At 37.4% G+C, this 13,093-nt stretch overlaps 1 protein-coding gene across 1 annotated transcript in view; it reads right to left on the bottom strand.

Annotated features, from left to right (window-relative positions):
• WWC2 (WW and C2 domain containing 2) overlaps positions 1 to 12,854 on the bottom strand; it is a 49,309-nt gene extending 36,455 nt beyond the window's left edge. The window contains exons 1-6 of the mRNA XM_008940074.1: positions 12,638 to 12,854; positions 11,587 to 11,663; positions 6,944 to 7,023; positions 3,465 to 3,594; positions 2,618 to 2,764; positions 1,579 to 1,652 (exon numbers count right to left, since the gene is read on the bottom strand). Coding sequence (XP_008938322.1) covers positions 1,579 to 1,652; positions 2,618 to 2,764; positions 3,465 to 3,594; positions 6,944 to 7,023; positions 11,587 to 11,663; positions 12,638 to 12,788 — 659 coding nt within the window. The 5' untranslated portion in view covers positions 12,789 to 12,854. The remainder of the gene's footprint in view (positions 1 to 1,578; positions 1,653 to 2,617; positions 2,765 to 3,464; positions 3,595 to 6,943; positions 7,024 to 11,586; positions 11,664 to 12,637) is intronic.
• Positions 12,855 to 13,093: the final 239 nt, after the last annotated feature.

Raw genomic sequence — 13,093 nt, 5'->3', positions numbered from 1 at the left:
CAGGTTTTGGGTGGGTTTGGTTTAGGGTTTTTTTGTTTGTTAGAGGTGGGAAATTGACTTAGTGCCATGAATTTTTTTGTTCTTACAAAGGAGAGACAAAACACAAAAAACCACAATGCTGGGATTTCTTGGTATCAAGGCATAGTCAAAACAGAGGACGATCCAGATTTAGAACAATTAAGTATGAGAAAAAATGTCATCTATCTCTATCTAAACCATCATATGATAAATAGTATTATATACATGATGATTCTGAACCAAAATCATATACCTTCAATACTGAACAAACAATAGCCTTAGCACTCCTTGATGAATGCACTGATTATATAATAAAGTTTTATGATCCATAATGAGGATATAAAGGTTTACTGTTGTCACTGTCAAGGACAGTATCTACTACTCTGGATGAGAAAGGTATATATTTGAAATTAGGAAAAAAAAATTAAAAAAAGTTGGTTGTTCAGTCTCCTGCCTTTAAAACATACAAACTATGCCTGTACTTGCTATTTATAAGCTGCAAATTTATTTTCCAAGTTTTCTAACTGACAATGCCACAGTATTCCAACTGAAATAATACCTAAATCTCAGATTAAATGGCATTTTAGGGACAGTTATCGTCTAGGGAAAAGTGCTAATTTTTATTTTATTGCCATATTTAGTTCTTTATAGTGAAAAAAGGAACTCTGGGCATGGGATAACTTTTTAGATTTCTGTTTCCCTTAAATTACAAAGAACCTCCGTAACAAACCCCATAAGGTTTCTGAATAGTTGACACCTAATTTTGTGAAAAGTACTAGAAAATAATACCACCCAATTAATACATTATTAATAGATAGATATCCCATACATAAATTTAAAAAAAAAAAAAAATAAAAAATCTAGTAAGTCTTCCCCCCAGCATCAGGCAGCACTTCTGGTACACCAGAAAACATATTCTAACCCCAAATGTTGTGCTTTTTGATGCTCATTCTTCAGCGTGCTGTGGCAATTCATCAAAATGGCACTGCTCTCATGAGCAACCACTGCAGAAGTTAATTTGAAAGGCATTCCACATTCATCAGTGGAGCAGTTCCTAATGTCTTTCCTCCTCAGGTTAAACTCATTAAAAAACCCAACCCCATAGTGATAAGAAGTATTTAAATTATCCAAAGTCCCGGGGTAAAAAATTAATCCTACTAAATCTGCACTGGAAGTCTGAAGCAACTCTAAAATTGAAGATCCTTCAGTGGCATAGTAAACTGAAATGATGATCCCAAAGAAGGATATAATGGACATAAATAACCTGGCAACTCCTTTCAGCAGAACGCCAGCTCACTCTATTCCCTTAATCCTGGAGCTGTCATTAATTTGTCACTGTCTGCATTTTCTTAACGCATTCAACTTAGCATTAAATGCAAAACCTACTGTTCAAAAAGCACAGACTGCTCCTGAAAGTCGTCTTGCATCACAGAGGAAAAAGACCGCTCTGCAGTGGTGCCCGCGGTGCCACCAGAGCGCTGTCCACTAGAGGTCACCGCCAGCACGTCGCTAGTGCTCCCAACCAAACCTGGAACTCAACAAAGCAGCCAACGCTGTTACCTTCTTTTTGCCTCTTCATACTGAAGACTTAGTCTGACCTTCTCTGCTAAATTGGATCTACTTCGTGCTCCAACCTGTTCAGAAAAAAAAGAAAAAAAAATTAGCCCTATTTCTGTGTAAAGCTGTTAAATATTTTTTAAAAAAACTATGCACAGGCTAGAAAAATTTCATCTTAGAAAAACAAACAAACAAAAACAACACACCCACCTGCAGCGACAGACTTCCTTAGTTAAGTATTTACTCAGATTGGTACAAAGCAGTGTTTTCTTCTGATCCAATTAATCTATTTTTAACTACTGTATTACCAATTGTCCATCTTTCATCACAGTAAAGAAAGAACATTTTCAAAGAAGTCTTGCAGTGACCGCACCCAAAATATTTATCTCTTACTTTGAACTCTACTGAACTCAGAATTTAGAACTAAGTTAGTGCATTTCAAAGTAAGACTTCAATAAAATTTCTACAAACCATAGACATGCTTAGCTCTTTGGAAAACCTTGTACAGTCTCTTCCTTATAAATTTAGCTCACAGAACTTCAAAGAAGGTACCAAAATTAAGCACAGCTTTCTGTGTATCTAAAACATACAAATTGGTGAAACAAAGGTTTTAATGAATCAATGAACAAGTAGCTCCACTAACAGTCTTTCATCTGCATAAAATTAAATGGCCTATTTAAATTCTGAGATCTTCTTTCTGAAAATTAAAAACATCTTCAAAATGAATTAAGTTTGTAGGTGAAACATATCCTATAGACAGAGTAAAAGAAATAGTATTGACTTATACTGAACTCAACTGTACTGGAACTATTAGATTAAATCAGATTGTTGTAAACACTTCATGCCAAATATATAAAGTTCACCTGAATCTTGATTTAAAATTTGTGGAGAAAACATCAGATAACTGATTCTAAGTAATTCTCTCAAACATGCATATATATATACACACCTATCAGCAACAGTAAACAACCATTTGATTCCATTAACCACAGCTAACTGATTCGATTTCTCTTCACATTTGACAAAACAGAAAAAAGCTCACCTCACCAGAAATGTCAGTCTGAGACCCTGTATCCAGAGTTTGTCTAGAAAAACACAGCTGGGAAGTTACAGAATTGGAATTAAAGTCTGGTTCAGATGTCCCAATGGTCTGGTCAAGACTGAATTTCTCTCTCAGCTTTGCAAGACTCTGTCCAGGAAAACAGCGAAGGAGGTAGTGTGTTAAAGATCCTTTGCACTTTACCATGCTTTACTTATACCAATTTATCTCAAAAAAATGTTCATATAAAAGACTCCAGTATAAAAACACTGTGTCTATATTAAGCAAACTATCCTTTTAATCAAGCAGTTGGTAGATGACACTAGGGGTAGCCAACACCTGTGGTCCTGTGGGTTTGTGTCTCTCTTTTGTGTGTGTGAGGGGTTTTTTGTTTCTTTGTGGAGATTTTTTGTTTATTCGTTTTAAACTTGCCAACTAATTATATATTTAGCTGATTTTAAAAAAAAAATAAATCTGCTTTCAGAAATGGAAACTGAAATTCAGATTTGGAAACCTTTGACCGATTTAGAAAATAGCCATGCATCTCAAACGTATCTCTCAATTTTGTCCACTTCTAAACTGTCCTTTAGAAGTAACACACACATTGTACCTTAGATATAAGTTCAGAAATTTATATTCTCTGCCTGACATAGAGCATCTTTTTGAACTAGAAACATCACAGGCTTCAGTTTCTGCACCTGAAAATTGATTTTAATACTAGTTTGGCTCAAAGAATTTTGAAATTTTGAGAATCCCTTAGAAAAGTACAAAATAAAAAATATTTATCATCAGGTAAGTGAGTCATGTTAAATTAAATCCACACAAAACTTCAGCCAACTGTTCAAAATACCTTCATTAGATCTTGTTTTTCTCTCTCCCCTGAGCTGATTGCCTTTCTGATAGACTTCAGTTCACTCAGGATGGCTTTGGCCTCACACAGTTCATACCCGCTCTGGCCTCCAGACATTTTTTGGTCAATTCTGTGGAAAGCGAGACTATTAGAACCAGATACAGAAAATGATACTAATATCTCTGCTGTTCTGCTTCAGGCAAAAGCATAGTTAGAGAACAGAGGGGAAGGAGGTATGAAATACTAACTCCTGTAGCAGACATACAAAGAGGAAGAAGGACATTGAAATCTCCCTTAAAATACTTACTACTTAATCCTTGACAGAAATGTCACGCCATCTAACAAGTACACAGTGAACTGCTTTTGCTAACATCAGGAAAAATTCTTCTGTTGGCTTTAAAACCACCTCAGCTAAACTACTGGGGCCTTACCAAAGGCAGAAACTACAAAAGCAATTTTAGTTGATCCAGTCTTAAAAGACGTAAGGGGCATGGAGCGCTGAAGACTCCCACACCTCGCACCAAAAGCACAGCACTATTGCTGGCAACACGGTAAAAATTCCCACTACTCTGCAGCACAGAAGCTGGGTTTGGGTACACCTTTCATACTATTAACCGTTTGTGATGTGCAGAGAAGCAGAATTTGTTATTAGTAGTATTCCTCCCTTACCAAGACCCACATCATGCCACAGGAAGACAGGCAACCTACTTGGTACTAATCAGCCTTGCAGGGAAGAAATGTAACCAGCACCATCCTTGTCTCAGCTTCCCTCTCGTTCACTCTAACCTTAGGCATTAACCACGTGGAACAGCTGTTCTCAGCACTCACCAGGCTCTCTTTATTCACAATATCTCTGGACAATTAACATTAGTCATTGGACAACTTATTAAATTCCTGGACTATCAACAATTTTAAAAACTGTAACTTGAAAATAATGAAACAAAAGCCCCTAAATTTAGGAGAGAAAATGTTACTTTATTCTAGTATTTCCATGCTTATTTCAAGAAGTACAAGTTTGTAAACATATTTCTCTGATCTCTAGTTTAACTGAATATTTCATAGTATCACAGAAATTACTGCAGCCATGCTTCACAAAATTAAAACCAACAGCCATCTTCACAGAAGTCAAGCATTTACTAGAGAATGCATTCTTTTATAAAGCAATTGCTTTTCTACTTATGTCGTCGTTCATCATCTTTGCTGGAAGACATTAACCTTGTGAGCGAGGAATGAACAAACATTGTAATGATCAGAAGTGATCTCAAGCATCCTCTGAAGAACAGCAAATCGCATGAAATACCTGTAACTGTATTCTGGGTTTTATTTCCCCAGTTTTGTGCACAAAGATATCAAGGTTCTAAAGCGGTCTTTAAAGCTATGATCATGTCTGTTTTGCTGTCTTCATGTTTCAGTTTTTGTGCAAACTAGAACTGCATTTGTGTAAGAAAATTACCTGTGTGACTCAGCACTCAAAATTCCTGTTCAAAGGCATACTTGTGTCAGCTTGAAAGTTCCTCAAACTCTTTCATAGGCAGGCACTTACTCACTGTCTGAGAACACTCAATTTCTGGTAACTTACCAGGGTGCTAAAGTCAAATAGATACGGGATATGCCAACAATTGGGATCATGAAGGAACAGTTGGGTAATACGTGACATGCCGCCCAGTAATATGACATGTCACATTCAAATCACAACTGCTTTATTTGGTATATAATTAAGATGGACAAGAAGGATCTCTGACATGTAAAATATTCCATCTTCCTGTTTTAAATTAATGGGATTAGCACTGTTTGAAATGGGCTGACTGAATTTTAAAAACAAATGTCCATTGTGTTTCTGTAGAATGCTGTTGACAGTTTCTGAAACATGCTTTGGATTCCTATCAAAATGGCTTGTGAGCAAGCTGCTTTAAAACAATACTTCATTGTTGAATTAATGTAATAAAACCAGCATGATTGGCTAACCTTTAATCCTGGGACAGCAGCATGAGCTTTTATTACCTTAAGCTTTAGAATCAATAAGTCTTTCTTATAAGTTTTGCTTCAAATAAATCTAATCTATGGTTAAATACATTCAATCAACTATCTTTTTCTCCCTTCATTCCTAGTCTTTATGTATTTAAATAATTAACAAATCTCACACTTTTGTTTGAGCCAAATGAAAGATAGACTTGACTGGCATCCTCGTACAGTGCTGAGGGTTTTCAGTTCCCAATTGACTTCAAACTCTTCACACCAGAAAACCATTTTTCATTCATTTTGACATGTCTCTAATTATGATTGGCCACTTCTTGGACCGGAATTTGTTTCTCCCACTTACAAAGAAAAGCCCCTACTGTACAGAGGTGACTTATTAAAATACACAGGCAATGGACTACAAGATGTTTTGGTTAGAACTGGGCATTGAACTCCAATCTCTCAGCTCCAAACACAGATGCACTTTCATCCTTTGCAAATCACTTCTCTACATTTTAGTACCCTACCTGGAAGATGGAAATGCACTTCCTTTCTCCCACTTTTTGTCCATCTTCCCTATACATTCTGCACACTCTCCAGGACAGAGGTTATTACTTATCTGGCAGTACTCTGCCCTACGCAGGAGGTCCAGTGAAAAAGGGGTACATGAATACAGACAATATTACATTAATGCTGCAACATTGCTTCTGCTACTGGAACTAGTGTACTAAGAGTACAGAGCTCAGCATTTTACTGTGTAAATGTATCCTTAATGTATGGGTACATACCACAATACAGAAAACAAGAAGCATTAATAAATTTCTGTTCACATTAGTCAGGAAAACATGCTTGTTAGCAAGGTTTTCCCTGCAGCAAGCTCTCTGTGGTGACAGCTGCAGTAATGTTTAATATTTTAGGGCCCAACTTTATAAGTCAGGAGCAGCAGGGAATGCTCATACTAAAGAAAAAAAATAATCATTCCCTAATAATCCAACTGGTTGGATACCCAGAATGCTCACCCAGTTCTGCATCAGCCCTTTGGACACCAGGCATCCCAGCAACTGGAACAAAGAAAGTCAGGTCTCTAATCCTCAAATTGCGACTCACTCCAAACCCTGTACAGTTATGCACCATTGAGAACAGCACTCTCCCCTATTTTCAGCTCAGAGGTGGAGAAAGAAGGAGGAAAGACAGACCCAATTACTTGTGCAAATAATAATAAAAAAAATCAAACTGGACACACAAAGCAGCTGGCTTTTCCCTCGGGACCCTTAACCACTGCCCCTCTTTCCACCTCTTTGCAACACAAGCTACCTCATAGGAAAAAAAATAGGATGGGGAACAGATTTCTCATGTTAACACTTGCACAACAGGTTTGCCATTTCTACAGATTTCCTGCTTCCTAATGGCAACAAAGAGTTATTAGATTCTCATTTTTCACCCCAAATAATTCTCTCACATAAGATGGATTCAATTCGATGTCAAAAAAAAGAAATCAGTTTTCACTATTTTCTTTTACTCACTGTTGCAGTGTTTCAAAGCCCTGTTCCTTGTACAGCAGCTCTTGCTTCATCTGAGAGAGTTCCCTCTTCAGCTTCTTAACCTTGTGTGTTAAATCAAAGCAAGAGTTAGAAAATTCCTCTTGTTAAAATGGCGTATCACATGGCTTTGAACAATTAATGTATTCTCTACATCAGATGAGACAAAAAGAGAGAGTAAATTGCTCTACTGACAGATATTAAAAGCAAAAAGATCTGTTCTCTTCCTGATGTCTATGGGCAACATGCTTTAGTATTAAAGGGACACAAGCAGATTAAATCACATTCCTTATTTGTATCGATACCACACTGTGTTATTAAACCTGAGAGAACTTTAACAAGTAATTTACTTCTCACTTGTTAAGCATGCATTTCAACTGTCCTACAGGGACATACCTCTTTATTTTTCGGCTAATTATATTTTCACTTTTTCATTCCAGGAAGCTCTCAAGTCATTCACAGTGTAAAATACTCCCCTTTTTTTTCCCCCCCCTATGAATCATCCTTTCTTATAAGGATTAAAACTTCACAGATACTAGATCCTTAAATATATAATTCACATTCATTTAATTCAAAGACAACAATTACTAAACACATCTGGATCTCAAATATATGTATTTAAAGGAAAAGTCTTTGGCAAAACATTCCCTGCTTTCCCTAAATTTGCATGCTCAGTTGCTTTTTAATCTGTGCTCAGTTGCTCTAATACTCATTTGCTGTTTCCGATGTTAGCAGATAGGATTACACTACGAAATATTTATGATCCAAGATTGAATATAGAAATACTCCATTTAATTTTTTATGTCATGCTTTCCAAACATACTAAAACTAAGTTTCTGGATCACCTACAAAGGACTGCAATTTAACACAAATTAGAATTAGTCCTCAGCATAAATACAGAGACAGAAATGCCTTCTTGAAATCTGGAACTCCAAAGTTTTGTATTTATACATCTCCAGCTGGCTTACTTGCACTCTCCATATTAGTCAGATATTGTTAGGCTTTTTAACTTTCCAATCAGTAAGCTGAAAAAAGGAAAGGGGCTGCTGGAAGTCCATTTGCTCACATCTACCACTGTGAAATTCTTGCTTGTTTTCATATAGGTCCTCAGATATTCAACTCTTGAAAAGCAGATTATATTAAAATGTAGAATTTTGACCAAATTAACTGGAATTAATTTCAAAATATGTCTCCAAGACTTTTTGTACCCCAATTCCCTTAGGCTTCCTCCTTGGAGATACTCTTCAAATTAAAAAAAAAAGCCTCTATTTTCTCAAAAGCAAAATCTGTTCTCTAGATGAGGGGTTAGGTTCAGGCTTTCGGAAACTATCATCACTAGTTGCTTTTCTTGACAGAAAAATGGTTTTGACCATACTGAATACTTAGTAAGATAAACAGACAATGTCTCCAAATACACATTCAGCATTCCTTAACTATTTCTCCCTGACTAGAACAAAAACCACAATAATAATATCTCAAGTGTTCTGATCAAGGTTACAGAAAATGAAAACATATCACCTCTATGTTCCAGGTAAAGTAATATATAAAATATGGAAGAAGTTCCAACTTTTCTGACAAACACAAACACAGAATGGCTAAACTGTTGTTTGTGTTTTTTTTTTAAACTCAAGAGATGTGAATTTATAGTAATTAAGTAAAACTTGATTTCAACTTAGAGGATTGGATCTCTCAGAAACCCTTACATTTTTCTTCAACATTCTTCACCTTCCGAGTGTCCTCTGCCGCAATTCATCATCCTTTCATTACCAAGGAATGTGAGTTAGGCACATTATCCTAGAAGGACGCGACCTACATCGTAATATAGACTCTGTGTTTACCGCACCATACTTGCATTAAAAAATTCTTGTGCTCTTTGCCTTCTCCTTCAAAACTTTTATATAATTCCTACTTGTTCACAACTCTTCACTTCTTTTATCCTTCACCCCCTTCTTACCGCTTCTGCACATCATCTTAAGTCACCTGACAGGCCTCTCATTTCCTCCTTCCAACTGCATCTTCAAGCAGGCTCCTGTGCTAACCCCCTTCTGTTACCAGCACTCAAGTACTAATGGAACAACGACAACAAACGGCCTCAGCCTTCTCATTTTATAGAGGTGCATCCCCTACTCACCGCATCCGCGTAAACCGACCGTCATCGCGCTTCCCTCGTGCTGTTTGAATTATCTTACTGAGTACTAATTAAAGCTCCAAGTGACCGCACTCAAAGTCCACTGGAAGATCAGATCCTTAAGTTCTAATCTTGCGAGAAAGGTCTTTCTTCTCCTGCTTATTTAATCCGATTTCTGTCATACTTTCTCCAGGATCTATTGCACAATAGGCGACTCACACATCCAAGAGGCTCCACATGCATATATTAAGCACAGCTAACAGGCAAGAGGTCAAAGGGCAATTCAGAACTTCCTCAAATGCTGAGTTTCCACCCTCCAGCCACTATTAACCCAATGATACCAGTAAGCCTCATCCAGTGCGAGAGAAACAGGTTCAGTACATCTGACCTAATAGCTCACTAAATGTGCAAATTCTAACTCAACTTATTAATAACTAACTTCATTTCCCATGAAGTCCATGCATGCACATACTACAAAATGCCAAAAGACAGCATATTAGCAAGCATCCTCAAACATTCAAATAAGGGTAAACTATGACAATAGTCATACCTCTCCTGCTATCTTCCATGAAAACCACTTTCCAGCCCTAGTATCACAGGGCTCCACTTGTTTTCATCTCAGTGATTTTCACATCCAGTGGCTTTGGATGACAACACACTTTATGTTGATACAGATGTTCTTGAACTGCACCCTTCTAAACTCTGCAGACAAGATCCAGGTCACCTATTTTAGGCACACATGCAACTCGGACTTTGCAATGCCAATAAATCAGGTGTCGGGAACCAGCAAGATATTAGGCTCCTTGATTCCAATAAACAATGAAGAGAGGAAAACATCTCAAAAAAATTGAATTACTGTGATTAATACATCTGCCTCTCTCCTCAGTGAACAAGTCATAGATCTGCAGCCAAGAAGTGACTCAGTGTTTCTGCATCTTGAGCTGAAAGGTGATCAGCACTAAGTAATGGGAAAAAACTGAGCATAGGACCATGTATGAATTCCCTCCTTTAAACTTGCTGAATGTTTTTGGTTGGAAGGGACCTTTTAAAGGTCATCTAGTCATCTAGGTGACTAGATGTAAATTTGGTGATGTGTTTTGTTCTTAAAAAACACTGTTAATTTCCAAAATACACTAGTCAACTCCTCACCAAAGGGAACATCTGTTACTGCTCCACTCATTTTATAAAGAAGCTCTTGCCTTGTCTTTTCATTCTTGTTCCTGACAGGGTCCTTACTGTTTTTGATTCTCCCTATCAAGCTTAAAAAACAAAACAAAATAAAAAAAAGCTTTAAAAACTTAGAACTTAAATTTTTCTTCCCACTTCCTTCAGTGTTAAAATAAGTTCCTCACTAACAATCTCCCCCTCTCCTTAAAGGATAAGGGACTACGAACTGAGATTTGTAAGGATGAACAAGTGTACAAGCAGTCAAGAGGGCAACACCCAGATGGCAGTTTTATGGTGTATTCTCTCCCTGATTTACACTGAGTTTTGGAATTTTACTGAGCTATTCTGTAGCTATTGTTTAGACTCCTCACGGTAACTCTTACTCCGGGTGAAGGACGGTGTTAAGCTCGGCGGCTTCTATGAGTGCTGCTCTATGCAGAAACCAGGAGGGGGCAATGGAAGAGCTGAGGAACTGCTGCCGCTTGCGCTGCTGCTGCTCCAGCAGAGGCTACTCCAGCCCTCACCAAAGGACTATGCTGCGAGCTGCTGTCTGTTTAACCTGCATGCTTTCATCTAATTTTCTTTCATTACTAACTGCAGAAAGCCTAGGCTGTCCACAGAGCATTATATGCCACACCTAAAATAAGCAAACTCCCTATGTAGTTTTTAAATGTCTTCCACACCATTTCCTCCTCATTCAGGTCACCTACATAATAGGTATTTGCTAGATAAATTCACTAGAGACTAACCTGTGAATGAAAGTTCTTTATATGGAGCCTGTTAGTGACCACACTGAACACAGCTGACCAAATAACAGATTTTTGTTCATTGCCAATGCAAACACAAACTTTCATTCTCTATCTGAACTGGTCCACTTTTAACAAAACAGAATGAAGTTTCACACCATTATTGAAAACTATTTTTTAAAGCAACAGAAATGTGTGAGGCAGTTCCTGTAGCTAATACTGCATTTCTCACAGGAGAAAGCTTGTGTAAAAACAGTTATCTAGCTGCAGTTCACCTTGGCCTACTACTTCTCTATTTTCACCTAAAGACTTTTACTCTTCCTTTTAAAAAGTGAAGCATGCAAGTGAAAATTGTTATCAGATTTAAACCCACATCTAATAAGAATATCTGTCAAAGTTTCCTCAAAATGTGTTATCTGAAAGTAACAGAAAGCATTACAAGTTCATTAAAACCCTCTGAATAGTATTTTATGAGAATATTAGGAGGTTTCAGTACCAGGGTACATCTGCTAGTTTAAGCTTTGCTTATTCTATAGTCATAAGCTTTGCACACAGAATACAAATGAATACGAATTAAGCACTCTCACCCTTAATCTTGTAGTGGAGATTTCAGCCTTCAGAATGTCAGGGTCATACTTTGTGCTTGATGAGGAGCCTGAGAACACTTTTTTAAAAAAGACAAAAAAATGACATACTTAAGTACTTTTAAATCAGTCTCTTCCTTGATGAATTCACATTCATCTAAAACTACAGAATGCAGAAAAATATACAAAACTTTAAAGAATAGATATATCCTTTTATAGAGTAGTCAGCATTGCAGGATGGCAATATTTAATGGATAATCAATATTTCCCCCCTTTTTTTTCCCCCTACTACTATTTGGTATCTCTCCTTTGCTTAACCCAGGATCCTAAAGTAGCCCCCTCATTACTTCCGTCTTTCTGTTACCGTTCTTCTAGGTGAACCATCTTGCAATGACCTCTTCCAGAAAGTTGCAATTTCTAAGATATCTTCTGGAAAGCCAAAAATTTATTCATAGGCCTCAGAGGTCCACCACTTGTTTTTTCTGCAGCTGTACCTGGTACTTTTATTCCACTATCTACTTCTAAGGGAGACGTCTGGCCAACAACAGGCCTCTGACAGCACTTTACTACACACCAGTTCCTTGCCCAGCCCTGTGACACGTATCTCCTCTTCACCCCTGATCACGGCACACAGGCTACAAAATTATTGTATGCTCTTCTTACAGAGCAGCAACGATTCCCTTCTTGGTCTATTGCAGACAGCTGTCAACACAGTAGGTTCATTTCAGAATGCTGCCATGAAGTGCAAGAGATCCTACTTACTTTGAACTTGGATTTTGCAGAATTTTGTTCTGACAAACTGCATGACAAAATAGATTTCAGAGCGAAGTGTTCTAAACCACGTCTCAAAGGAGTTCAATTGTATCAGAGAGAAGAGGGTTCTCTCCAGCAGAATATCTTTATATTAAATAATAAAAAAGTAGGGATGCTATCTCTAAAAAAGCCAGAGTACAAGGTGTTCACAGCAAACCTTGAAAACACATCCTAAAAAGGAACAGGATTCCCTGCAAGGCACAGATCAAAGAAGTTACATTGTATTCTCCACTGTACTTACAGCTTGTACTAGAGCTTGATTTTTCTTTGTAGGCATCATTCAACCGTACATACTCATCCAGTGCAAGTGCTAGCCTCTGTTCTTTCACCTGGTACAGTTCTTTCTGAGTACTGAGAGCATCCTGGGCTACGGTAAGATAATCTTTTAACATTCTCTCTTGTTCTTGCCTCCATTGTTTCCTGGGATCTTCTATTTGTGTTGTTTCTTTGTAGGAGAGAAAGAAGGGATTTAAAGAGACCTCTGCTGAAAGCCATTGACAACTAAATCGGTTTTTCACCTGTAATCCACAGTTACAGAAATCTAAACCATAGCTTGCCTTTGGTTACTAAGCAGATACTCAGTTTTATTTAAGTTTTTATTTGCCACAACAGCGTGTGTAACAAACAGTAGCTAAGGAATCAATAGCAAAATTAGGAATTAGAGTGCAATAGGTAAATGCTTATGCAGATCATTCCC

This window comes from Merops nubicus, unplaced genomic scaffold, assembly GCF_000691845.1.
Source record: "Merops nubicus isolate BGI_N331 unplaced genomic scaffold, ASM69184v1 scaffold500, whole genome shotgun sequence".
Classification (NCBI taxonomy): Eukaryota; Metazoa; Chordata; class Aves; order Coraciiformes; family Meropidae; genus Merops; species Merops nubicus.
The sequence above is the reverse complement of the archived record's forward strand: the minus strand, read 5'-3'. Positions and strand labels throughout refer to the sequence as shown.